Below are 27,626 nucleotides of genomic sequence, written 5' to 3'. Positions count from 1 at the left end.
CAGTGGTACCTACAGCCCAATGTGAACCCTCGAACCACGGCGCAATTATGCGTGTTTTGTAAATGCAAATCACTCCCAAAAGTGAAAAGTATCAGATAAATATTGTAGGACGGACCAGGTGCCAAACCCGTGCCCTTTGGGTCAGTAGTATGGCTCTTAACCACTGAGCGACCGAATCTCACAAGTGTATATTGATATTGTATTAACACCGTTAAATTAAAATTAGGTGATAATTTCATGGACTGTGTAACAACTATAAATTTAAAGGTTTAAAATTATCACCTGAAGTGAAATGAACAACAAATATGCTAGTAATTGCAATATCTGAAGCCTCTGGAACCTTGTCATTAGGCTATCGACCAGTGCTGCCCTCGACACCCACTGGTCGTGATCGTTCATATCCCCTTTCTGACCTTAATCGAGACGGACGATCGACCGTCTTTGCCTGGATCCCAGGTCACATTGGGGATCCCAGTGAACGAACATGCTGATCTGTTGGCTAAGTTAGCTATCAGGATGACGACTTTGGAGTTCGGGGTGCCAGAACTGGGCCTGTGGTCGACTGCCCACCACCAGTTGAACACTGATTGGTGTGCCCTGCTTTCTTCTAAAAGACTGCGAGAAATAAAGGCGACCACGGCCACGTGGCAGTCTTCCCTTCGTGCTTCTCACGGGGAATCTGCCATTCTCTGTCAGCTTCACATTGGCTACGCTTGGCTCACCCAAGGCCACGGCCTACGGCGTGAGGATCCACCCCACTGTCAGTGTGGTGCCAATCTGATGGGTGTTGAGTGCCTACGTCCTACTGGAATGCCCTAATCTGCCCCCCTCCCCCCTCCCCTCCCCCCTACGCGCACACAGACCCAGTGAAACCCTAAACTTGTAGATACACTGCCTCTGGTGCTAGCGGATGGCGTCAGAGTCGCTGATCTGGTTTTAAATTTTAGCAGTGAAGGTGGTTTCTACTAGTCTCTGTGAGGGAGGGCATAATGGCCTCGGCAGTCTCTTGAGGGGTTGGAGGGATTCCCTGTAGCCTGCTCGGACCCAGGGGGCACGTGGCTGCCCTTGAGCGGTGGCCCAGCCTGGCTTTTGGCCTTCGCACATTTCAAGTTCTTACTCTTTTACTCGTATGCCGTTGGTTTACTATCTCGTCTTCGCTGTTGTCTTTCCTGAGGTTTTATAAACTTGTCTGTGTTGCTAGTTTCTGTTGTGATAATAGTGAGAGAGTAAAAGCCAGTCGCATGCAGAGGGTGCATCTCCCACTACATAACATGCTTTGGGGGCCTCCAACTGCTGTCTGGGCGGAGCATATACATCCACTTTCTCCTACCTACACTTCACTCGCTTCTACTTGCTTGTATCTCTAAATTTTATTGATTCTCAGTTAGAATGGGTTCATCAGGATTTGTCTTCTGTGTCCTTCCTCTGCGAGGAACCACCCGGCCTGACACACATATGATGGAGCGACTGATAACCTCGTAGTTTGGTCTCTTAAACTCCATCAATCCAAGGGACATCAGAGTAAAAGCAAAAACAGTAGCTGGTTATACAATAAAAATCTTTTTAAGGATTTAGTTTCTAAGAACATAATGGAGCACATCAAACAAATTTTTATCCACATTAAGAAATCGTCAGTTGGTACTGCCCTAAACTTCTGGTTATGATTACAAAACACGAACAAACTTTATTTACATATAGCAGGGAAAAATGAATCAAAAACTCAGACTAACCCTTTCAACCTGGGAATAAATAAGTGTTATAAACAGCCCAAGGCAAATAAGAGGACAACTAAAACCATAAATTTACAAATACATCTTACATAATTATCCTGTATATTATATTTCCTTATAGAACAGAGTATGGATTGGTAGAAAAAACTAATAGCAACACATTTGATTGGCTGTGATCCAGCAACTATAAGCTACTTAATTACAGGACGTATATACACCCACTACGGTTGCACAAAATTTTGTCAACTGACCACGATTTCGATTTTTCATCAGAAAAAAAAAGTTACATGGAATACATGCAATCACACCATGGTTTCTGTTTGGCGAGAGCACTTTTGCTCAGACGTTTTAAACCATGGTGTGATTCCATGTATTCCATGTAACTTTCTATTCTGATGGAGATTGCCCTACTGCAATCGAAACCATGGTCAGTTGACAAAATTTTGTGCAACCGAAGTGCCTGTATATATGTCCTGTAAATTAATAGTAAAACATTGATTCTATAACATACTGTCACAATGCAATACATGGTACTGACCTATCTTAAATCTTAGGTCAATGATGTGTAATATTAATCTACTTTCAGCTTCTTGAGCTCAACTTAGTATTTATTATAGAAAAGTGTGAACGATAGCTGTGTGTGTGTGTGTGTGTGTGTGTGTGTGTGTGTGTGTGTGTGTGTGGACACAAACAAGCGCTGTAAAATCCTTATGTAACTAAACCCTTAAGTAGCTTTGGCTTCTATGTACGAATAAGATTATCTTTTGCTTTTCTCTATTTATTAACATAAATGTCTAGTACTACTGAAAAAAATCCATGGTGCATTAAAAAGTAACTGACTTCACCACAGTGCCAGCAGAAAAAGACATAATGCGGAAATGCAATGTAGTGAATGTGACATATAGGAACACGTCGACGATAATGATAATGTACTCTTATTATAGTGACTGAAACGGTAGCGAATTGTGAATAATGTACCACGTATTTGTCATTATTGAAAAACCAATCAAAACTTCTAAAAATAGCTCAACTTCTAAAAATAGCTCAACTTCTAAAAATAGCTCAACTTCTAAAAATAGCTCAACTTCTAAAAATAGCTCAACTTCTAAAAATAGCTTAACTTCCAAAAATAGCTCAACTTCTTATTTACTAAAAATAATCAGTTTGTCTTTTCGTGAATTAATCAAAATTATTAAGTGATTCATGTGGATTAAACCAGCCTTAAAAAAATAGCTACGCACATGTCGCCTATGTAGCCAAACAGTAACGCCAGGGCGACTCCAATAATCTGTGAGTAGAACAAGACGTCATTGACGGCCTGCTGGTTGTCGCAGACCCAGTTCATCTGTGACGTCACCGTCAGGGAGAACCACGTATCGTCATATTCCCAGCCGTGCTGGCACTTCACAGGTTCCCTGCTGCCGCCCAAGTCCGTCACATCGCTCTGGTTGTACATGAGGCACTTGCTGAACGAGGCTCCTTCCCTGTAACAAGCAGGAAATAGCGGTAGGGCATAGAAGAGGAGCTCACTGCATACTCATGTGACGCCAAAACAGTGGAAAACTAAATGTCCGGAATCCAGACAAGTAGAGAGATTCTTGATATTACTGAAGAACTTTCTGTCGTGTCATATTAACACGCGACTGTTTTGTGACCTTGAATTGTCTCATCACGCTGTGAAATGCACAAATGTTTTGAACAGCGGCACATGCGAAAATGTCAATGCATGTGGGCGGAGATGGCTACTAGCTTGGGTAGCCACAAGCAACTGAACGTATTTTCTAAGTACACAAAGTCTTAATATTAGCCTTGATTTTTTTTTTCTTTCAGCCCTCGTACACGATATATTTCAGTGGAGCTTAAGAAATGCAGTAAATGGCCTTTCCATTGTGATTGAGTTGATGGAGCAAGTTCAAATTTGTTGCAGCGCAAGCACCTAACCAGAAGCCGAAATATAATAATGGACGAACACGCCACGGCGAATAGTTCCTTAGCAGTGGGAGCAGCATCGTTTCTTCTGCACCGATGTAGGTATCTACTGGACGACATGAAATTTATGACTCAGTATGCTGACAGATGTCTGAGAAAAGTTCCAATAGGCATTACCGGAGAAAACAAAAGTATTTCATAAACTGACCTAGAAGGGAAATGTTACATGATGAAGCACCATTCCGATGTATATGAGACTGTGGAGATGTTTAACACATGACGACTTGTTAAATGATTAAACTTTTATTCCTTCCGGAAATGGTGCAAATTAACAACATCAGTATGAGGTGTGACACCCGTGGGCCCCAAGACACACTTGTGTTTATCGTGTTGTGGAAGCAAACAGCCCCCTAATGTGGCCTTGGGGAAACTCTTGCCATGCCTGAAACACATGGTGGGTCAGTCATAAAAGTTGCTGGCTAGAGGCCCGTAGGAAGTATACGTCTTCCCGCTATGTTTGAGACGTGTTCTGTAGGTGACAAATCAGAGGACTGGTCAAGCCATTCAGAGATTCGTGCATTTCTCAAAGTGTTTATGGTGGGAACTGCAGTGTGGGGTCTCGCATTGCCCTGAAATATTGGGAGCCTGATCATTAAAATTATGACAACATGATTTCAGACAGTGGAAAATCCAGGATGGAATGTAATAATACGAGAGAAGGAAAGTTGCTACTCACCATATAGAGGAGATGCTGAGTCGCGACAGGCACAATAAAATGATTTATACAGTTATAGCTTTCGGCCATTAAGGCCTTTGTCAGCAGTAGATACACATACTTACACGCACACACACACACACACACACACACACACACACACACACACACACACACACACACACACACTCACGCAAGCACAACTTGCACACACGTCTGCAGTCTCAGAGAGCTGAAACTACACTGCCAAGTTTAGTTTCAGCTCCCTGAAACTGCAGACGTGTGTGCAAGTTGCGCTTGAGTGAGTGTGTGTACGTGTGTGTATGTGTGTCTACTGCTGACAAAGGCCTTAATGGCCGAAAGCTACGATTGTGTGAATCTTTTTATTGTGCCTATCGCGACTCAGAATCTCCGCTACATGCTGAGTAGCAATTTTCCTTCTCTCGTACTGTGACAACATGATTTACTATTTATGGTACAAACTGGCGAGCATTCAGGCCCCCTTCAACAATCAGTCCTGTTTTTGACATCTAATACCTCTGCATACCGTGATTCCGCACCCCCCCTCCCACCCCCCCGTGAACCATGGACCTTGCCGTTGGTGGGAAGGCTTGCGTGCCTCAGCGATACAGATAGCCGTACCGTAGGTGCAACCGCAACGGAGGGGTATCTGTTGAGAGGCCAGACAAACGTGTGGTTCCTGAAGAGGGGCAGCAGCCTTTTCAGTAGTTGCAGGGGCAACAGTCTGGATGATTGACTGATCTGGCCCTGTAACACTAACCAAAACGGCCTTGGTGTTGCGGTACTGCGAACGGCTGAAAACATGGGGAAACTACAGCCGTAATTTTTACCGAGGGCATGCAGCTTTACTGTATGATTAAATGATGATGGCGTCCTCTTGGGTAAAATATTCCGGAGGTAAAATAGTCCCCCATTCAGATCTCCGGGCGGGGACTACTCAGGAGGACGTCGTTATGGCGTTCTACAGATCGGAGCGTGGAATGTCAGATCCCTTAATCGGGCCGGTAGATTAGAAAATTTAAAAAGGGAAATGGATAGGTTAAAGTTAGATATAGTGGGAATTAGTGAAGTTCGATGGCAGGAAAAACAAGACTTTTGGTCAGGTGAATACAGGGTTATAAATACAAAATGAAATAGGGGTAATGCAGGAGTACGTTTAATAATGAATAATAAAATAGGAGTGCGGGTAAGCTACTACAAACAGCATAGTGAACGCATTATTGGGGCCAAGATAGACACGAAGTCCATGCCTACTACAGTAGTACAAGTTTATATGCCAATTAGCTCTGCAGATGATGAAGAAATTGATGAAACGTATGATGAGATATAAGAAATTATTCAGGTAATGAAGGGAGACGAAAATTTAATAGTCATGGGTGACTGGAATTCGACAGTAGGAAAAGGAAGAGAAGGAAACGTAGTAGGTGAATATGGATTGGCGCTAAGAAATGAATGAGGAAGCCGCCTGGTAGAATTTTACTCAGAGCATAACTTAATCATAGCTAACACTTGGTTCAAGAATCATGAAAGAAGGTCGTATACATGGAAGAACCCTGGAGATACTAGAAGGTTTCAGATAGATTATATAATGGTAAGACAGAGATTTAGGAACCAGGTTTTAAATTGTAAGACATTTCCAGGGGCAGATGTGGACTCTGACCACAGTCTATTGGTTATGACCTGTAGATTAAAACTGAAGAAACTGCAAAAAGGTGGGAATTTAAGGAGATGGGACCTGGATAAACTGAAAGAACCAGAGGTTGTACAGAGTTTCAGAGAGAGCATAAGGCAACAATTGACAGGAATGGGGGAAAGAAATACAGTAGAAGAAGAATGGGTAGCTTTGAGGGATGAAGTAGTGAAGGCAGCAGAGGATCAAGTAGGTAAAAAGACCAGGGCTAGCAGAAATCCTTGGGTAACAGAAGAGATACTGAATTTAACTGATGAAAGGAGAAAATACAAAAATGCAGTAAGTGAAGCAATCAAAAAGGAAAACAAACGTCTCAAAAATGAGATAGACAGGAAGTGCAAAATGGCTAAGCAGGGATGGCTAGAGGACAAATGTAAGGATGTAGAGGCTTATCTCTCGAGGGGTAAGATAGATACTGCCTACAAGAAAATTAAAGAGACCTTTGCAGAAAAGAGAAAAAACTTGCATGAATATCAAGAGCTCAGATGGAAACCCAGTTCTAAGCAAATAAGGAGAAGCAGAACGGTGGAAGGAGTGTATAGAGGGTCTATACAGGGGCGATGTTCTTGAGGACAATATTATGGAAATGGAAGAGGATGTAGATGAAAATGAAATGGGAGATATAATACTGCGTGAAGAGTTTGACAGAGCACTGAAAGACTTAAGTCGGAACAAGGCAGCAGGAGTAGACAACATTACATTAGAACTACTGTCAGCCTTGGGAGAGCCAGTCCTGACAAAATTCTACCATCTGGTGAGCAAGATGTACGAGACAGGCGAAATACCCTCAGACATCAAGAAGAATATAATAATTCCAATCCCAAAGAAAGCAGGTGTTGACACATGGGAAAATTACCCAACTATCAGTTTAATAAGTCACAGCTGCAAAATACTAACGCGAATTCTTTAGAGACGAATGGAAAAACTGGTAGAAGCCGACCTCGGGGAAGATCAGTTTGGATTCCGTAGAAATGTTGGAACACATAAAGCAATACTGACCCTATCTGAATTATCTTAGAAGAAAGATTAAGGAAAGGCAAACCTACGTTTCTAGCATTTGTAGACTTAGAGAAAGCTTTTGACAATGTTGACTGGAATACTCTCTTTAAAATTTTGAAAGTGGCAGGGGTAAAATGCAGGGAGAGAAAGGCTATTTACAATTTGTACAGAAAGCAGATGGCAATTATAAGAGTCGAGAGGTATGAAAGGGAAGCAGTGGTTGGGAAGGGAGTGAGACAGGGTTGTAGCCTCTCCCCGATGCTATTCAATTTGTATAATGAGCAAGCAGTAAAGGAAACAATAGAAAAGTTCGGGGTAGGTATTAAAATCCATGGAGAAGAAATAAAAACCTTGAGGTTCACCGATGACATTGTAATTCTGTCAGAGACAGCAAAGTACTTTGAAGAGCAGTTGAACGGAATGGACAGTGTCTTGAAAGGAGGGTATAAGATGAACATCAACAAAAGCAAAACGAGGATAATGGAATGTAGTCGAATTAAGTGGGGTGATGCTGAGGGAATTAGATTAGGGAATGAGACATTTAAAGTAGTAAAGGAGTTTTGCTATTTGGGGAGCAAAATAACTGATGATGGTCGAAGTAGAGAGGATATAAAATGTAGACTGGCAATGGCAAGGAAAGCGTTTCTGAAGAAGAGAAATTTGTTAACATCGAGTATAGATTTAAGTGTCAAGAAGTCGTTTCTCAATGTATTTGTATGGAGTGTAGCCATATATGGAAGTGAAACATGTACGATAAATAGTTTAGACAAGAAGAGAATAGAAGCTTTCGAAATGTGGTGCTACAGAAGAATGCTGAAGATTAGATGGGTAGATCACATAACTAATGAGGAGGTATTGAATAGAATTGGGGAGAAGGCGAGTTTGTGGCACAACATGACTAGAAGAAGGGATCGGTTGGTAGGACATGTTCTGAGGCATCAAGGGATCACCAATTTAGTACTGGGGGGGCAGTGTGGAGGGTAAAAATCGTAGAGGGAGACCAAGAGATGAATACACTAAGCAGATTTAGAAGGATGTAGCCTGCAAAAGGTACTGGGAGATGAAGAAGCTTGCACAGGATAGAGTAGCATGGAGAGCTGGGTGAAACCAGTCTCAGAACTGAAGACCACAACAACAACAACCGTGATTCCAGGAACCGGAGGGATATGGGTCTTGAAACTCGCTGCCCCTCTACTCCACCCCTTCGTCCCCCTCTGGCCCCTTTTGCTATACGTGTATGTATTCTTAGTCAGCAAGGTCTGAGAAGAGTCAAGACTTGTTCTGAATCTAAATGGTATAATCGGAAGTGACAATATGATTATGTAAGGGGGCAGGGCTGGGCTGCGTTGTGTGAATCTCCTTACATTAAGGTCCCAGACAAGTCGAGACTTGTTGATGTATTAAAACTTGGAGGTTTCTTATTTCTCATATTACAGAGATGCGGGATGCACACGCATCAGGTTGATGTCAGAATGTGACAGCAGTGTACTCGCAGACTGCCAAGAACAATTACAGAAGGAATAGCCTATAATGATTAGGGCGTTTCGGAATAACTGTCCCCGTAACTTTTATGTTAATTTGAAACACATGTTTTCATTGTGTAAACCAGTGTTGCAAAAGGGTTCAATATGAATTTGGCAGTAACAAGGTGGCAAACAACCACATGTTTTATTTGCCATATTTGAATGATCGCCATAAAAGCAAATCTCGTTGTAAGGAACAGAGAAGTGTGACGTCAGCACACTCTGTAATGGAGACGCGTCAGTGGCGCGGGGTCTTTTGTGCCTCAGCTGTGGTCCCAGCCTGGGTAATGAGTTCGGGATAGGCAGTGCTGGAGACAGCTTTTGTGCGACGTATCGGCCGCTCGGTGTGTGTGAAAGACCAAGTTTTATGCCATGTGTTGAACTCTTAAGTTAATTCATCATTGACGGGTGATGGGTGTAGTCAGACTGCGAAAACTCTACATAGGTGTCAAGACACTGAAGCGACCTGAACCATTACATTTTGCAGAGTGGCGATGTGCTGCTGTGAACAAAACTCTTTTTAAAGCAGTTGGTTGCTATCTAGCGGCGCTAAAGAGAAATTGAATAGATATTGTTTGACCGTTTTATTACCGATTTTCTATGAGTGCAGAATTAAGTGAGGGCCTTTATTTCCGATTTTTCTGAAGTTATGACGCTTCCGGACTTCGAAACTGAGCGCCCAAGTGTAATGTTTCCTTGGTATGGTAGTTCTCTTTGTTCAGATAAGATGTGCTGCTAGCTTCACTGCACACATACGTGACTCTTACTGACGGACTGTTCTTGTTAAAACTCTTTCTGTCTTATTTCTTCTACTGTAAGACCGCCATTTGCAAATGAATTCTACTTGATTTGTTAAAATAAACTGTGTTCAATTTCAATAACTATTGTCATCTCCAGTTACTTAACTACCTACATTACTAATTTTATTTGCAGATGTTGCCATATTCTGTAATTACCATCACCTTCTAGATAAGTCAGTAAAATCTAAGGACTCTACAGCCAAGTTGGCCAAAGGGACGCAAACGAAGCACTGTGTAACCACCTCTAATCACATTATTGAGCCTAAATCCTAGGAGGTTGCACTTTTACCCGACCCTCTACTAATTCTAACGCAACTTTCAGCACTAATTCTATTAGTCGAAGCTGCTGCTGGAATTGGCTTAGCATCTCCATGATGCTTTTGCGTTACTGAATTTATAATGAAATGTGCTGCTTGTAACCTCCCCCTACTTATCGACCTTAATGACAGTCAAAATTAAACCGCGTGTACCTAATGGAAATTTGGAAAAAGCAATCGCCACCGAAGTTAATCTGTCGATAAAGAGGGAGGAAAGGGTTGCATCTAAATGAAAGGAAAAATGCAAATGAAACTGGTGGAAATTAATTTTGAAAAGGGGTGAAGTTAATAAAGAAAGTAAATGTGCAGTCGTTACGTTAACAATTAACTGGCGTTAATTAGATATTTGAGATATGGGGAAAATTACGGTCGCCAGTCCTACGGACAACTACTATAATAACTGAAAAAGAAAGGTTATTGCACATATAATTAGCATTAAAAGAGTGGCAACTGAAGGTTGACACGTGTTGTGTGAAAACTGATAGTTTGTCAGAAGTAATAAATTTCGCTACACTCTGACTTAATTTAGGAAAAGAATGAATAAAACCGGAAAATTGAAAGTTAATTTAGTGACTGAAATTAATAGTGAACTTTGTTTCTGAAGCACTACGAAATTCAATAATATAAGGTTAGTCTTGGGCTACCTCAACAATCATTTCAAAAGATACTTGAATCACGCAATTTAAGAATAAGAGATTTAATTTTGAACTTGAATTAAATGATTCTGAACAATTAACAACAGTAAAATTTAGTACGTACCAAGCTGAGCTGCGGTCACAGGTAAGCTAAAATATGGTAACAAAACTCGCACTCTTAATTTGTGCTTGTGTAATCTAATAACCTTAACTGGACTTTGAAATTAAAGCAGTGTAATCGAATGGTATTACTTTAATACTGGCGTTTGAATTTCAACGAGACTCGAGTTCATTTCGGAAAAGGAAGGGACCCTGCTTGGTAATGCAATTGGGTCAATGAGCAACAAAGGTTCATGCTAAGTTGCTGTATTTTAGTGATGCTAATGGAATAGTTTGAAAAGCTGAGGTCTGTCATACAGTTCTACAACTTTACGTGCTTTCAGTCTTTCTTGTTGGTTGATTGAAGGTTTGAAGTCGTCGATCGAGGAGGTGGCGACAATCACTTATTGTCAGCCGTAGCTGTTGCAGAAGCTGGATGTTGGCGCGCCTTGTTCTCGACACGGCCACCATGCGAAACGGGCTCTTGATGTGTGCCTGCTAATGTTTCCCGTCCGCGACACCGTGTCAGAAACTATCATAGCAAGTCGAGCACAATTACATGCTGCCCAACGCCGAAAGCGCGGCAACTCGCGGGAGCGTCACACAAGACATCTGCTCCACCGCCCTACTCCAGCCAGACTCTGCTCTGCCTGCGCTCCACGAGGCAGAGTTAACACTACCAAAGATCCTACACACTTTGGTTCTCTACACGACCTATCGATGTTATCGTTCGATAGCATAGTTTTCCCTAGGCAAGACCCAGCGTAAAAATACAAATAATATTTGGAAAACAAACCAATTATACATCGGCATAAATGCATATATATATATATATACATATATATATATATATATATATATATATGTATATATATATATATATATATATATATATATATATATATATATATATATACAAATTGTAAAACAATTACAATATATAAAGACACCGAAATTTCATATCTTCAGGAGCTAAATAAGGAAAAAAAATTATAGTACAATAGATGGAAATAGGAAGATATGCACTTCCGGAGTTGCATGCTCTTCTTTGGGTCTACTCTGTTTTTTTGTATCCATCATACCTTGTGCAGGTTGCAGACTTATGAACAATATTCAAATATTGGTGGAACGAGGGTTTTGTAAGTTATCTGTTTAGAGGGTGGCTGTACTTCCTAGGTTCCTTTTCAATGAATCTGGCTGTAGTTTCCCTTATCTGCGATTAGTTTTGTATTGTCGCTCCGCTTTAAATCGCTCCGTACGCTTACTCCTTGATATTTTATTGACGTAACTGCTTCCAGTGATTATTCTGCAACCGTGTAATAATACAGTAATTTACCTTTCTACCTATTTATGCACAATACGTTATATTTATTTATCTTCATGGCAAACCACCAATCTCTCCACCAAACGTTGATCCTCTAGAGGTCTTCCTGCATTTCGCTCCAATTTTCTAACGTTGTGTCCTTCCTGTACACAACAGCATCATTCACGAAAAGCCTCATGGACTTCTGACGTTATCGATTAGGTCATTTCTATACAGGTGGTTTGTATCCCGAAAACGACGCATACTACGAAAAAAATGTTCTTGTTGAAAGTTAACACTGGTAAGGCTGTTTTACAACTGGCCACCTCCTAACCACACTTCATACATGGATGGGATCAACTTTGTATTTTCAGATCGGATATCCCCATTTTTATTACGTATTCGGATTATTATGTGGTGTTCCCGTGGTGTAGGAGTAGCGTCCTCGGTCCCTTATGCGAAACTCGCCACCGTTTAAATTTTGATTAATAATCAGCATTGGCGACTGAAGACTTATGGCATAAGAAGTCACCCTCCCAACGGCCTTTTCAACGGAGCTGGAGGAACGGACAGATGTTCAAGGCACCCTCCTGGCATTGGGATAGGAAACTTCCCCTAAAGGGGGAGAATCAGCAGTGATCAACGGCCTGAGGATGAGGAAGGCGATGGAACCCACTGCATTAAAGACACATGACATGTCTCCACAGGACATGTGGCCTGTAATTAAAAAGGGTCATGCTGATCTCTCCAGTGGCAAAAGATTTCGGAATAGTCCCCCATTCGGGTCTCTGGGAGGGGACTGCCAAGAGAGAGGTGACCGTGAGAAAAAGATTCAATAACTGACGAAAGGATAACGATCTACTAGTCGGTGCGTGGATTTTGAGGAGTTTGGACGTGGTAGAGAAGCTAGAAAATCTGAAAAGGGAAATGCAAAGGCTCAGTCTAGATCTAGGAGGGGTCAGTGAAGTGAAATGGAAAGAACACAAGGATTTCTGGTCAGATGAGTATAGGGTAATATGTAGCAGCAGAAAATGGTTTAACGGGAATAGGTTTCGTTATGAATAGGAAGGTAGGGCAGAGAGCGTTTTACTGTGAACAGTTCAGTGAGAGGGTTGTTCTTATCAGAATCGACAGTAAACCAACACTAACAGCCGTAGTTCAAGTATACATACCGACGTCGCAAGTTGAAGGTGAAGAGATGTAGAAAGTATATGTGGATATTGAAAGGATAATACAGTGCGGAAAGGGAGATGAAAATCTAATAGTCATGGGGGACTGGAATGGAGTTGTAGGGAAAAGAGTAGAAGAAAAGGTTACAGGAGAATATGGGTTTTGGACAAGGAATGAGAGGAGAAAGACTTATTGAGTTCTGTCATAAATGTCTGATACTAATAGCGAATACTCTGTTGAAGAATCACGAGAGGTGGAGATATACTTGGGAAAGGCTGGGTTATACGGGAAGATTTCAGTTAGATTACATCGTGGTCAGACAGAGATTCCGAAATCGGATACTGGATTGTAAGGCTTCCTCAGGAGCAGATATACACTCAGATCACGATGTAGTAGTGATGAACAGTAGCCTGAAGTTTATGAGATTAGTCACGAAGAATCAACACGCAAAGAAGTGGGATACGGAAGTACTAAGGAATGACGAGATACCCTTGAAGTTCTCTAAGGTGATATATACAACAATAAGGAATAGCTCAGCAGGCAGTACAGTTGAAGAGGAATGGACATCTCTAAAATTGGCAATCACAGGAGCTGAAAAGAAAAAAACCTAGGTACAAAAAAGGTAATGCAAAGAAACCATGGGTAACAGAAGAAATACTTCAGTTGATCGGTGAAAGAAGGAAGTACAAAAATGTTAAGGGAAATTCAAGAATACAGAAATACAAGTCGCTGAGGAATGAAATAAATAGGAAGTGCAGGGAAGTGAAAACGAAATGGATGCATGAAAAATGTGAAGAAATCGAAAAAGAAATGATTGTCGGAAGGACTGACTCAGCGCAGGAAAGTCAAAACAACCTTTGGTGAAATTAAAAACAAGGGTGGTAACATTAAGAGTGCAACGGGAATTCCACGGTTAAATGCAGAGGAAAGCGCGGATAGGTGGAAAGAGTACATTGAAGGCCTCTGTGAGAGCGAAGATTTGTCTGATCTGATAGAAGAAGAAACAGGAGCCCATTTAGAAGAGGTAGGGGATCCAATATTAGAATCAGAAATTAAGAGATGTTTGGAGGACTTAAGATTAAATAAGGCAGAAGGGATAGATAACATTCCATCAGAATTTCTAAAATCTTCGCCGAAAGTGACAACAAAACGACTATTCACGTTGGTGTGTAGAATGTATGAGTCTAGCGACGTACCACCTGACTTTCGGAAAAATATCATCCATACTACTACGAAAACTGCACGAGCTGAGAAGTGCGAGAATTATCGTACAATCAGCTCAACATCTCATGAACCCAAGTTACTGACAAGAATAATGTACAAAAGAATGGAAAGGAAAGCTGAAGATGTGTTGCATGACGATCAGTTTGACTTAAGAGAAGCTAAAGAAACCAGAGAGCCAATTCTGACGTTGCGGTTGATAATGGAAGTAAGACTAAAGAATAATCAAGACACGTTCTTCGGATTTGTTGATCTAGAAAAAACGTTCAGTAATGTAAAATGGTGCAAAACGTTCGAAATTCTGAGGAAAATAGGGGTAAGCTGTAGGGAGAGGTGGGTAATATACAATATGGGCAATGCTCAAGCGCTAACACGAGTGGACGACCAAGACCTAAATGCTGGTATTAAAAAGGGGTAAGACAGGGATGTAGTCTTTCGCCCCTACTGTTCAACCTGTACATCGAAGAAACAATGATGAAAATAAAAGGAAGGTCCAGGAGTGGAATTAAAATTGAATGTGAAAGGATGTCTATGATGACATTGCTATCCTCAGTGAGAGTAAAGAAGAATTATATGATCATTTGAATTCAATGAGTGCTGGATATGGATTGAGAGTAAACTGAAGAAAGACGAAGGTAATGAGAAGTAGCAGAGATGAGAACAGCGAGAAACTTAACATCAGGACTGATGATCATGAAGTAGATGAAGTTAAGGAATTAAACTACCTAGGCAGCAAAATAACCAATGACGGACGGAGCAAGGAGAACATCAGAAACAGACTAGCACTGGCAAAAAGGAGATTCCTGACCAAGAGAAGACTACTAGTATCAAACATAGGCCTTAATTTGAGAAAGAAATTTGCGAGTATGTACGTCTGGAGTACAGCATTGAATCGTAGTGGAACAAGGAACAGAAGAGAATCGAAGCATTTCAGATGTGGTGCTATGGACGAATGTTGAAAATTAGGTGGACTGATAAGATAAGTTGAAAGACGTACACATTGCCGGCGATGGGCGAGGCATGACAGAATCTCTGACCAGAGAGTAGTTTATCGTTAGTTGTTGCTAGTCTGCGCTTGACCGCGCGAATCGACAGTAGTAGTAGCGAGTGAGTTGTAGTCGTCAGTCCGTGTTAGTCCGTGCTAGTCGGTGGGAGTCGTAGAAGGTAAAGAAGCAGCCTTGCGCATATTTAATAATTTAATTTGTTCAAAGAAATGCCCCAATAATAATTTTTATAATATAAAACAACTCTTTTAAAGAAAAGCATTCATTTCAATTTAAAGACTTTCCAATGCATTATCATTGCATCCAAAAATAAAAAATAAAATATATATGCCAGCATTGCACGAAGCTGTGTCGAAAAATGAGTAATTAAGAGCGGATATAATTGCAGTTTTATTGAGGTAAGAATTTTTGCTTTTTTTATTCAGAATACAGGGCCGAAGGTCAGCGCTGCTGTCCTCATAAAATTTATCAGGTTACAGAACTTTTTTTATTATTTTGGTGTTTAGGAATTTTTCTATTTCGAACTTGACATTAAATGAAAAAGAATTTTGTGGGAATATTATGTGTGAATACATTCTTTGCATAGAGACTAAAAGTCGGAGCCAATTTTGTTCAGAGGTTACAATATTTAAAAATTCATTTAATTTAATAATTGTATTGGGAGGTTACACTTGGCTCACATTTTTATTTAATTATTAATTATTCTGCGGGGAGGTTACACTTGGGTCGCGGTATCATTGTCTTTGATTTTTTTGTGGGGAGGTTACAAAGTAATGAAGACGTTCTGTGCAGAATTGGAGAGGAAAGGAATATGTGGAAAACACTGAGAAGGAAAAGAGACAGGATGATAGGACACCTGTTAAGACATCAGGTAGTGATTTCCATATTGGCAGAGGGAGCTGTAGTAGAGGAAGCCAGAGATTGGAATACATCCATTAAATAATGGAGGCCGTAGCTTGCAGCTGCTACTCTGAGATGAAGAAGTTGGCTAAGAAGAGGAATTAATGGTGGGCCCCATCAGACCAGTCAGAAGACTGATGACAAAAAGTTTCAGATTACACGCCAAAAGTATGCACATTTTAATCAACCATTGTTGTCTATTCGTGATAGGTGGCGCTACCGTGACATTCCGCACACTCGTATTTTGTTCGTTAGATGTCTGTATGGAACTGTATCGAAAGGCTTCCGAAAGTCAAGTAACATGCCTTAGATAGTATTAATGGTTTCCTTACGCTTCCTTATGGACACCTAATACCACTTTACTTTCTGTTAAACTTTCACGGCCCAGTACAGCGTATTGACTTCTATTAATTAAATATTCTTCGACCAGTCGCATCTTTGTGAGGATACTCCTTAAGGTTATATTTTGGTTCTTAGTCGACCATATGGTCCGGTTCCGAACTCCTTTCGGAAATATGTGTGAATAAAATCAGCTGTGTCATTAGTTTCACAGCCATTCAAAGGTGAGCTACTTTCAGCTGAATGTTTTTTGCTGAAGCTCCCCTGATTCTTTCCGAAAAGTGTCTTTCCTCAAATAACGTCATATACGATGAACAACTACTATTCGACATTTATTGATAAGGGACGTCACAGTCCAGTTTGATTTCATATCTATATTGTGTTTAGCCTTGGATTCTACTGGGAGCTTGAATAATAGGTTTTGTCGAAATTTTCTCAGGCCACTCGCGGAATCCTTACGTCAACACTGCCACTTAGCGATATCTTCCTTCTTGTCAACTTGACCGACTGGTGCGCGTCTGAAGTTGTTGTTGTCAAAAGCAAGATAAAAAAAGGAAAATCACTGAAAGCGTACTTCTTGACATTTTGTAATTGTTTGTTTCCTCATGAAGTGGTTCCCGACTGAACACTGCTCGAGGTAGTGGAACGCTTAGCGCTTTGTAGTTGCATTCGACTTCTCATAGAAGCTAAGTTAAAGAAAGATAAACCTACGTTTATAGCATTTGTAGACTTAGATAAAGCTTTTGACAATGCTGACTGGAATACTCTCTTTCAAACTCTAAAGATGGCAGGGGTAAAATACAGGGTGCGAAAAGATATTTATAATTTGTACAGAAATCAGACAGCAGTTGTAACAGTTAAGGGGCACAAAAGGGAGCAGTGGTTGAGTAGGGACTGAGACAGAATTGTAGCCTACCCCCGATGTTATTCAATCTGTATATTGAGCAAGCAGTAAAAGAAACAAAAGAAAAATTTGGAGTAGGCATTAAAGTCCAGGGAGAAGAAATTAAAAAAAGGTTTGCCGATGACATTGTAATTCTGTCAGAGACAGCTAAGGGCTTGGAAGAGCAGTAGAACGGAATAGACAGTGTCTTGAAAGAAGGGTATAAGTTGAACATCAACAAAAGAAAAACGAGGATAAAGAAATGTAGTCGAATTACATCAGGTGATGCTGAAGGAATTAGATTAGGAAATGAGACACTTAAAGTAGTAAAGGAGTTTTGCTATTTCGGGAGCAAAGTAACTGATGATGGTCGAAGTAGGAGGGATATAAAATGTAGACTGGCAATGGCAAGAAAATCGTTTCTGGAAAAGAGAAATTTGTTAACATCGAGTGCAGATTTAAGTGTCAGGAAGTCCTTTCTGAAAGTATTTGTATAGAGTGTAGCCATGTATGGAAGCGAAACAGACGATAAATAGTTTAGACAAGAGGAGAGTAGAAGCTTTCGAGATATGGTGCTACAGAAGAATGCTGAAGATTAGATGGGTAGATCAAGTAACTAATGAGGAGGTACTGAATAGAATTGGGGAGAAGAGAAATGTATTGTATAACCTGACTAGAAGTAGGGATCGGTTGGTATGACACTTTCTGAGGCATTAAGTGATCACCAATTTAGTACTGGAGGGAAGCGTCCAGGATAAAAACCGTAAAGAGAGACCCAGAGATGAATACAGTAAGCAGAATTAGAAGGATGTGAGTTGCAGCAGTTACTCGGCGACGAAGAGGCTTGCACAGGATAGAGTAGGATGGGGGGAGGGGGGGGGGGGGCGGCATCAAATCGGTCGTGGACTGAAGACCACAAGAACAAGAACAACAGTTGCATGACATGGCGAAGGTTCAAATTCCCATCCAACTATCCGGGTCTTGGAAGCAGATCAGATGGTTTAACTTTTTGTCGACGACGAGGTTGTTAGAGACGTAGTGATTAATCGTATTATGGGAGAAAAGGAAAGGAAATCAGGCTTAGCCATCCAAACGAACGATCCCAAATTTTGTCTTGGGTGAATTACGGAAATCACAGGTAACCTGAATTTGTATGACTGGGCGGAGGTCAGTCTTCCCAAATACGAAGGGCGTTCAAAACGTTTTGCATAGTCGTCTCTAATTTTTTTTATTTTTTGCAGGAGGAGAATGACATTTTTTGTGAACATGCTTGGAACATCTAGCTGTAAGTTTGTGTATAAAAGCATTTTCTTTTATTTACAGGTTAGCCATAATGGACCGTGGAGTAGGTGTCAGGTGTCAGGTTGCGACAACGGTCGGTGATGGAGTTCCTCTTCAAGACCGGCGATGACTCTGCCACATCGGTTCACAGGAAGTTGCTCCATGTTTATGGGGAGGACACAGTGGATCGCAGCAGTATCCAGCGGTGGTTGCAGAGGTGTAAAGAAGGTGATATCTCGCTACTGGACAATCCAAAATCCGTTAGACCATCGACGGCAGTGAATAATGTGAATAAGGAGACCATTGATCAAATCATCCAAAATGACAGATGTGTGACGACACGACAGCTTGCTGAAATGACTCGTTTGTCATTGGGAAGTGTGGTATCACAGTCACTAAGGTACAGAAAAATATGTGCACGTTGGGTGCCTAGATTACTGACAAGAGAAATGAGGAAAAATGTGTGCGAGGGTCTCATGAAGACCTTCACTGAAGAGTGGAAACAGTGTTACCCAGGATGAAACATGGTTGTTTTTGTCCGAACCTGAGAGCAAAACCCAATCCATGGAGTGGCCTCATCCGGATTCCCCTCCGAAGAAGAAACCAAGACTTTCACGAACAGCAGGCCGAAAGGTGATGGCCTCCTTCTTCTGGGATCAGTGTGGTGTCATTTTCATTGACCTTTTTGGAATCTGGCTCCACAATTAACTGGGACCGTTACTGTTTGTCATTGGACAAGCTGCGACGTGCCATCAAGACCCACAGACCACAGCTTCAGGCTCAGCTCGTCAGACTACACCATGACAATGCCAAACCCCCATACAGCCCTTATGACGCAGGAGAAAATCAGAGAAATGGGTTGGAAAATTGTTGCTCATCCTCCCCAGAGTCTGGACTTGTCTCCTTATGATTTTTACCTCTTTGGTCGTCTGAAGGCCCACCTGAGTGGTAAAACATTTGATAGTGAGAAAGACCTTGTTTCCTGCGTCAAGCGATGGTGTAAAAGTCAATCCCCAGAATTTTACCAACGTGTATTTACATCATGGAAAGAACGTTGGGCCAGATGCGTCACAGCTGATGGAGGCTACATTGAGTAGGCTCAATGTATAGCTAAATGTTCCAAGTATGTTCACAAAAAATTTCATTCTCCTCCTGCAAAAAATTAAAGAAATTAGAGACGACTGTGAAAAACGTTTTGGACGCCCTTTGTACGAGTGTTGTGTCTCATCACTGCACCACCTCAATCGGACCCTGGTTTAATTAAATCGTTTATTCCTCCACCCTAGTAGCTCTGATGAGCTTTTTTCGTCATGATGTAAAATCGTAATCTTCCTTTTCGACTCCGCACGGTGTTTTCGTGTGAAAATGATGTCTGACTTGCTCCCATCACTCCCTCATCATCATAAGAATTGAGTGTGGAGGTAAGCTTCTGTTTTCTGTTTCTCCAGGACAATCCCAATGTTCCTGTTCATAATGAGCTCTGGGCTAAGGGACAGACGGACTTCAGTAATGTTGGTCTGTAATTCTTTGTTTCCTCCAAGAATTTGACTCAATATCACGTCAAAGCCTACTCAAGCAAGTACACCAAAAATGAAATAGAATATCAGACGAAATTGGTGACTGCATTGAGGATTTCTTGATAGTCGGGTCTCTGGATGTTGTCTTGGACGGAGAATCATACAGAGAGTAGAAGCACCTCCAGGTGTGCTCAAGGAAATGTGTTGAGTCCCTTGCTATTCTTGTTGTATATTCGCGACCTCACACTCGCTCACTGGTCATACCGGACTCGAGAGTCCATTACCGCAGCAACGTATTTTCGCCCTCTGTCCCTGTCTTGGGCTATTTCCTTCCATTCACCTTTAATACCTAGGCTCCTCAAATCAGCCTTCACATTGTCCTCCCATCTACGCCTCGGTCTCCCCACAGGACATTTTCCCTCTAAGTGCCCTACCAGTACTCTGCGCGCTGCCCTGCCCTCATCCATTCGAGCTAAGTGAGCCGCCCATTGCAGCCTACGTGATTTAATAATACTGATTATGTCAGGCTTCGTGAAGCTCTTCGTTATGAAGTTTTAGCTACTGCTCCGAAAATTTTCCTCAAAATTTTGTTTTCAAATACTCGAGACGGCTTTTCATTTTGCACAGTGAGAGATCAAGTCTCACACCCATACAGCTTAACTGGTGGAATAATAGTTTTGTATATTCTAATCTTTAAATTCCTAGACAATATCCGTGATGAAAGTAATCTATTCAGTGAGAAGTAGCACGCATTTCCCGCCCGTAATCTCTTCTTCAGTTCGGATTCAAACTCATTTCTCGAAGTAATGTCCACGCCTAGATACTTAAATGTGTTCACTTTTTCAAACTATTAACATTTCATGATCTACTGCTGTTAGCATTCTAATAGTAACCAGGTATTTAGTTTTGTCTTAACTTATCCTTAGACCTACATCTTCACTAGCCTTGATTAACGCATTCGCATTTGCTGTTACAGATTCTTTCCTGTCGCTAATGATGTTTAGATCATCTGCATACCCTAATATCTTAATATTTCCATTTAACTCCACACCCTCTGAATTATCTGCTGCAGCCGGCCGTGGTGGCCAAGCGGTTAAAGGCGCTACAGTCTGGAACCGCGCGGCCGCTACGGTCGCAGGTTCGAATCCTGCCTCGGGCATGGATGTGTGTGATGTCCTTAGGTTAGTTAGGTTTAAGTAGTTCTAAGTTCTATGGGACTGATGACCTTAGAAGTTAAGTCCCATAGTGCTCAGAGCCAATTATCTGCTGCCATTTGCACAATATATTCGCGACCTGGAAGACAATATAAATAGTAACTTCACATCTTTTGTAAGTGATTCCTTTATCTGTATTAAAAAAAAAACTGCACGAACAGTCAGAGCTAGGTATGGGAAAAACAGGCCAGTTAAAACATATCCCGGTATTTTAGTTTTGGATAACCAGTATTTTTTGGTGTTTCTTTGGTCTCTGTTATAACAGGCGTTTTTTTATTTTTCACTAATAACCGAGTAAAAAAATCGAAATATCTGTTAGCCATAGAAGCAGTGCTAAATTTTTTTGTTTTTAAATAAACACTTTTAAAAATGGAGTAATTTTTATTCGCACAATTTGCACTGGTTTGGAATATTGGTTATTTTGGAAAAAGTCAAAATTTCTCAATCTTAGTTCGATGTTGTTGTTGTTGTGGTCTTCAGTCCTGAGACTGGTTTGATGCAGCTCTCCATGCTACTCTATCCTGTGCAAGCTTCTTCATCTCCCAGTACGTACTGCAGCCTACATCCCTCTGAATCTGCTTAGTGTATTCATCTCTTGGTCTCCCTCTACGATTTTTACCCTCCACGCTGCCCTCCAATACTAAATTGGTGATCCCTTGATGCCTCAGAACATGTCCTACCAACCGATCCCTTCTTCTAGTCAAGTTGTGCCACAAACTCCTCTTCTCCCCAATCCTATTCAGTACCTCCTCATTAGTTATGTGATCTACCCATCTAATCTTAGTTCGATATCTACATGTATTACAGGAAATAATAGGAATAAAATACCGAAAATCGGTTATTTCAGAAGCCGGTTATTTTCAGCGGCTTTAATAGGTTAAACTGCGTGGAAAAAAACGATATATTCGAAAACCGGTTATTTCGATAACCACTATCCCTAGTCAGAGCTTGATAAGATTTCAAGGCCGTGCAAGGACTAACAACTTGCTTTAAAGGTACAGAAATGTAAATGTTTGCTTTTCACAAAACGCAAATAGTCCAATCCTACGACTACAGTACAAATAAATACAAATGGAATGACAACAAAACCTCAGTCGTATGTGAACCAGGTGGTGTACATTGGTTCATTCGTATGATACTGGGAAGATTCAACGGGGATACAAATGAGACTGCTTACAAAACATTCGTACGTCCAGAATATTGTTCAACTGAGTAGGACCTATACGAAATATGACTACAGGTGTTATCAAATGTAAGGAAATAGGGCAGCGCAAATGGTCACAGGTTTGTTTGACCAACGGGTCATCCGACAGCGTCATTGAGATGCTGAAAAACCTCAACTGACAGACTGTAATGTCGTTGCCCGCCCCATCGCAGTATAGACAGTCGCCTCACTCGGCAGCGCGGAGAGTGACGTCACTGTTAGAGATAAAGCACTGGATATACAGAGCTGAACAATTCGCTATTTTGAATACCAATCCGAAGACAGTGTTGTGTGCTTCGCGTGGCGTAGGAAAGTGAATCAACGAATTCTGCTTAATTCTATTGTTCCACAGCGTCAAACGGTTGAGTGTGCAGCTCCAAATTGCTCAAATAATAGCAGAAATGGTCGCTATAAGTTTTATCGGTTTCCTTCAGATATAGATCGGCGTAAAAGGTGGCTTGTGAATTCAAGGCGTAAAGATTGAACAACAAAATCGAGATGCTACTTGTATATTGTAAGTAAAATGCTTTTTTCTTTGTTTTAAAAGTAGATGTGCTCACAGAACGGTGGTCATGAAATTATATTTGTAAGATGTGTGTTTATTTATCTTGCTGCAGATTATGTTTACATAACATGACGTAATATTGTAAGTTTAAAGTAAGTTACTTTTCTTGATTTTATTTACAACTGTATAAAACCACAGTTCATCCTAAGGAGCTGTTAATAGAAAGAGTAAATTAATAATGCTTTATTGCAGCTTGTTGGTAATAACAAAATATTTGCAGTTTTTTCCCTTCCTACTTTTTAAATAATTTGACAGATTTCTTTTAAAGCTTTTGAAATACTCAATAAAATTCGCATCAGTAATATAATTTGAGTACTCATGCAACTCCCTCTTGTGCTGACATGAAATTTTGGATTAATTCTAATGTCCGATGTCACTCGTCGGCCTTGAGCAATGACGTCATACCTAAGGCAAAGACTCTACACAGGGGCACTCTTTGAAAGCAACTATCATATTCGGAAACAAACGAATGTAGCATACGATAAAATTACAATCACAGTTGACATGACTAATTACTCAGCCATGAATTATGTCGAAAAGATGTGAAGGTAGTGGAGGCGAATAAGAATAAAACAAGAGGAGCACACTTGTCTGAAATAAATTATTATTGTAATTTATGTGAGTGAGAAAAGTACAGAGAACCTGTAAATCCATTACAGTATATAACTTTCTGAAGTTGTGATATTGCGAAATAGCGTTAATTTATTATCAAATAATTATCGAATTAACAAGACTACTGCGGAAAAATGGGGGTTTAGGGGTTGGAAGAAATGAAAATGTAACACAACAATGGGAAGCATGAAATAAATAATAACGTATATGAAAACTAAAAAAAAAAGAACAGGAGCCTGAAATGTGGAGAAACCAACACAGAAATCCTAAAAGAAACGCCAGTACACAAGTAATGGAAACTTAAAAAAGTAACGAATGTTGGAACCGGTAACTAGAATTAAGCTATATCACTCATTTCTAGTTACCGATTCCAACGAATCCACGGTTTGTTATTTACGCCATTTTTGCAACAAGTGTTTGTATTACAGTGCTACATGTTTCCTACATTCGGTACTACTCTCTTCACTATCTTTTACTTTTTCGCCGCAGTCCAAGGATCAATAAGAGCCCTCTACAAATCCTACAAAAGACGTGTTCACGCACTTACTGCAAAAGTTCCCAAAATTATGAACCATCGAATGGTTGGAATCGGTAACAAGAACTGACCTCCTGTATAGGTCAATTCTAGTTATCGATTCCAATATTTCCATGGTTCGTTATTTAGATCGTTTTTCCGACAGGTGCGTACACTGAAATGTAATAGGATTTCTACGTTTGTAATTGCTCTCTAAACTACTGGGAAAAGTGACAAATACTGGAATCGGTGACTAGAATTATACTATATAAGAGCTCAATTCTAGTTACTGATTCCAGCTATTGCACTGTTCATTATTTAGATCGTTTTTGCAGCAGGTGTGCGTACTGAAATGTAATAGGTTCTCAGTATTTGTAATTGCTCTCTGAACTCCTGCTAAAAAGTAACAAATATTGGAATTGGAAACTAGAATTAATGTATATGGGTCAGTTCTAGTTATCGATTCCAATACTTGATACGTTTTGTGAATTTTGTTATTTGTGTACTGTCTTTTGTTTTAGGATTGTTGTGTCAGTCTCGGAATTTCATGCTACTGTTTCACAGATGTTATTATTTATTTCATTTTCCCGTAGTTGTATTTCATTTTAGTTTCTCCCCGCCCAACCCCCCCCCCCCCCCTTGCCAGCGGTAGTCCCCTTGGATTCAATAATTATTTTTATAAATGAACGCCATTTTATAATATTACGACTTCATCACGCGGTACGCTTAATGAATTTTATTTAAAGTTTCTCTGTGTTTTTCTTTCTCGCATAAATTACGACGGTAATTTATTTCAAGCATAAAAATTTCTATTTGGTTTTGCTCTTATTTACCTCTATTATCTCCAGTTCGTTTCGATGTAATTCGCGCGTAACTAAATAACAGCATGAACTGTGACTAATTTTATCGTATGCTACATTCCTTTGTTTAGGAATATCATCCGCTGCTTTCAAACATTGCCTTTGTTTAGCATCCTTGCCTCTGGTATGACGTCATTGCTCAAAGCTGACGAGTGGAATCAGACACTAGAATTTATCCGCAGTTTTTATGCCTGTTTTGTTCCATTTTAACGTTATTCCGTAACTGTTTACGAATGCAACTTTTACTTAGCGTAAACTTACGTGGATATACAACATATAAACCAGAAAATACAATACTGGAGACGTATTTCAACAGTATTTGGTAAATATGTAGTAGAGCAACGTATGATTTGCGTGGAACGTAAGTGGACGTATAAAATCTCGAAATATTCGTCTAATCACCTACTTTAATTTGCTTGCCTCTTAAAGTCAAATCTGAGCGAAAACATTTACTGCGCAAGGAATGTACATTTGATGAATTTAAGAGTAGAGTTTTAAACGAGCACCTTCAATATGGTATTCAAAATGGTGGATAGTTTAGTTTATACTATACAGTGCTTTAGTTAGTGCCTCAGCGGTGGACGCCAGACTTAGTGCGGAGTCGTGACGTGCGAAAACGGAAATTCCAGCACTTTGATGAGAAATGGTCAAGGCTTTCACCGTAGAGACTGTGTGTTTTACAGTTTTTTCAACAGTATCAGCGAAGTATTATGAAAGGTGCGAGTTCCACAGTCCTGTGCCACATCGTCAAGGTAACAGCCAGCCGCGTCGCCACTGTTACGGAATCAGCAAACATGCACTTGATCCTGATTCGGTGATTATTCAGATTGAGGGAAACTTGTCATCTGTGTAACTGAATTTTACGAGTGGACACTTGCGTTCGCATATCGCATCGATAGATCAACAGCCAGCCACGCCGCGAAACGGTTGTGTGTGAACTCGTAAAAAACATTAGCTGAACACTTTGGATGAATTAACATTAATGGCGAGCGAGAAATGTGTCGACAGCGATTTTGCTTGTTTACGGAACTAGTAGTCGAATAGAGAGGCTGTGCAGTACAACTATAGGGTATACTGTACTGCAAGTACACCGTGTGGCAGAAATATTAATTATGTAAACGCTCCTGTCGGGGCACAAGAAAAGACGAATACGATCCTCTTTAAAACACTCTGACAGAAAAGTGGGAAACCAATTACCTCAATCCTCATTCCGTTTTCCACGCCAAACATTTTGGCATGTGGACGTTTTCGCGCTCTTTTAACACAGAGCGTTCTAAATCGTCTTACACAGTCTCTCTTTAAAGTTAAGCCTTCATACTTAGCATCTCCCTCTCACTGCCACAGTCTACATACGTGTCTCACATTGTCTCCCTTTTCACCCATTGGTTTACAGTATATCCTACTGCCACTGTCTCCTCACTCAGTTACACTGTCCGCAGCTCATGGTCTAGTGGCTAGCGCTGCTCGATCAGGGGGTCCCAGGTTAGATTCCCGGAAGAGTTGGGGATTTTCTCCGCCCGGGGACTGGGTGTTTGCGTAGTCCTCATCATTTCATTATCATTCATACAGGGTGTTTCAAAAATGTCTGGTATATTTGAAACGGCAATAAAAAATAAGCGAGCAGCGATAGAAATACACCGTTTGTTGCAATATGCTTAGGACAACAGTACATTTTCAGGCGGACAAACTTTCGAAATTACAGTAGTTACAATTTTCAACAACAGATGGCGCTGCAAGTGATGTGAAAGATATAGAAGACAACGCAGTCTGTGGGTGCGCCATTCTGTACGTCGTCTTTCTGCTGTAAACGTGTGCTGTTCACAATGTCCAAGTGTGCTGTAGACAACACGGTTTATTCCTTAGAACAGAGGATTTTTCTGGTGTTGGAATTCCATCGCCTAGAACACAGTGTTGTTGCAACAAGACGAAGTTTTCAACGGAGGTTTAATGTAACCAAAGGACCGAAAAGCGATACAATAAAGGATCTGTTTGAAAAATTTCAATGGACTGGGAACGTGACGGATGAACGTGCTGGAAAGGTAGGGCGACCGCGTACGGCAACCACAGAGGGCAACGCGCAGCTAGTGCAGCAGGAGATCCGACAGCGGCCTCGGGTTTCCGTTCGCCATGTTGCAGCTGCGGTCCAAATGACGCCGACGTCCACGTATCGTCTCATGCGCCAGAGTTTACACCTCTATCCATACAAAATTCAAACGCGGCAACCCCTCAGCGCCGCTACTATTGCTGCACGAGAGACTTTCGCTAACGATATATTGCACAGGATTGATGACGGCGATATGCATGTGGGCAGCATTTGGTTTACTGACGAAGCTTATTTTTACCTGGACGGCTTCGTCAATAATCAGAACTGGCGCATATGGGGAACCGAAAAGCCCCATGTTGCAGTCCCATCGTCCCTGCATCCTCAAAAAGTACTGGTCTGGGCCGCCATTTCTTCCAAAGGAATCATTGGCCCATTTTTCAGATCCGAAACGATTACTGCATCACGCTATCTGGACATTCTTCGTGAATTTGTGGTGGTACAAACTGCCTTAGACGACACTGCGAACACCTCGTGGTT

General features: G+C 41.0%; 1 protein-coding gene across 1 annotated transcript in view; it reads right to left on the bottom strand.

Annotated features, from left to right (window-relative positions):
• The window catches only part of LOC126176754 (solute carrier family 22 member 7-like), a 557,899-nt gene that overhangs the window by 304,676 nt on the left and 225,597 nt on the right, over positions 1-27,626 (bottom strand). Inside the window, exon 4 of the mRNA XM_049923922.1 lies at positions 2,972-3,214. Within this exon, the coding sequence (XP_049779879.1) occupies positions 2,972-3,214 (243 nt within the window). The remainder of the gene's footprint in view (positions 1-2,971; positions 3,215-27,626) is intronic.

The sequence above is a fragment of the Schistocerca cancellata genome, chromosome 3 (genome assembly GCF_023864275.1).
Source record: "Schistocerca cancellata isolate TAMUIC-IGC-003103 chromosome 3, iqSchCanc2.1, whole genome shotgun sequence".
Lineage (NCBI taxonomy): Eukaryota > Metazoa > Arthropoda > Insecta > Orthoptera > Acrididae > Schistocerca > Schistocerca cancellata.
This window is presented reverse-complemented; position numbering and strand designations above follow the sequence as displayed.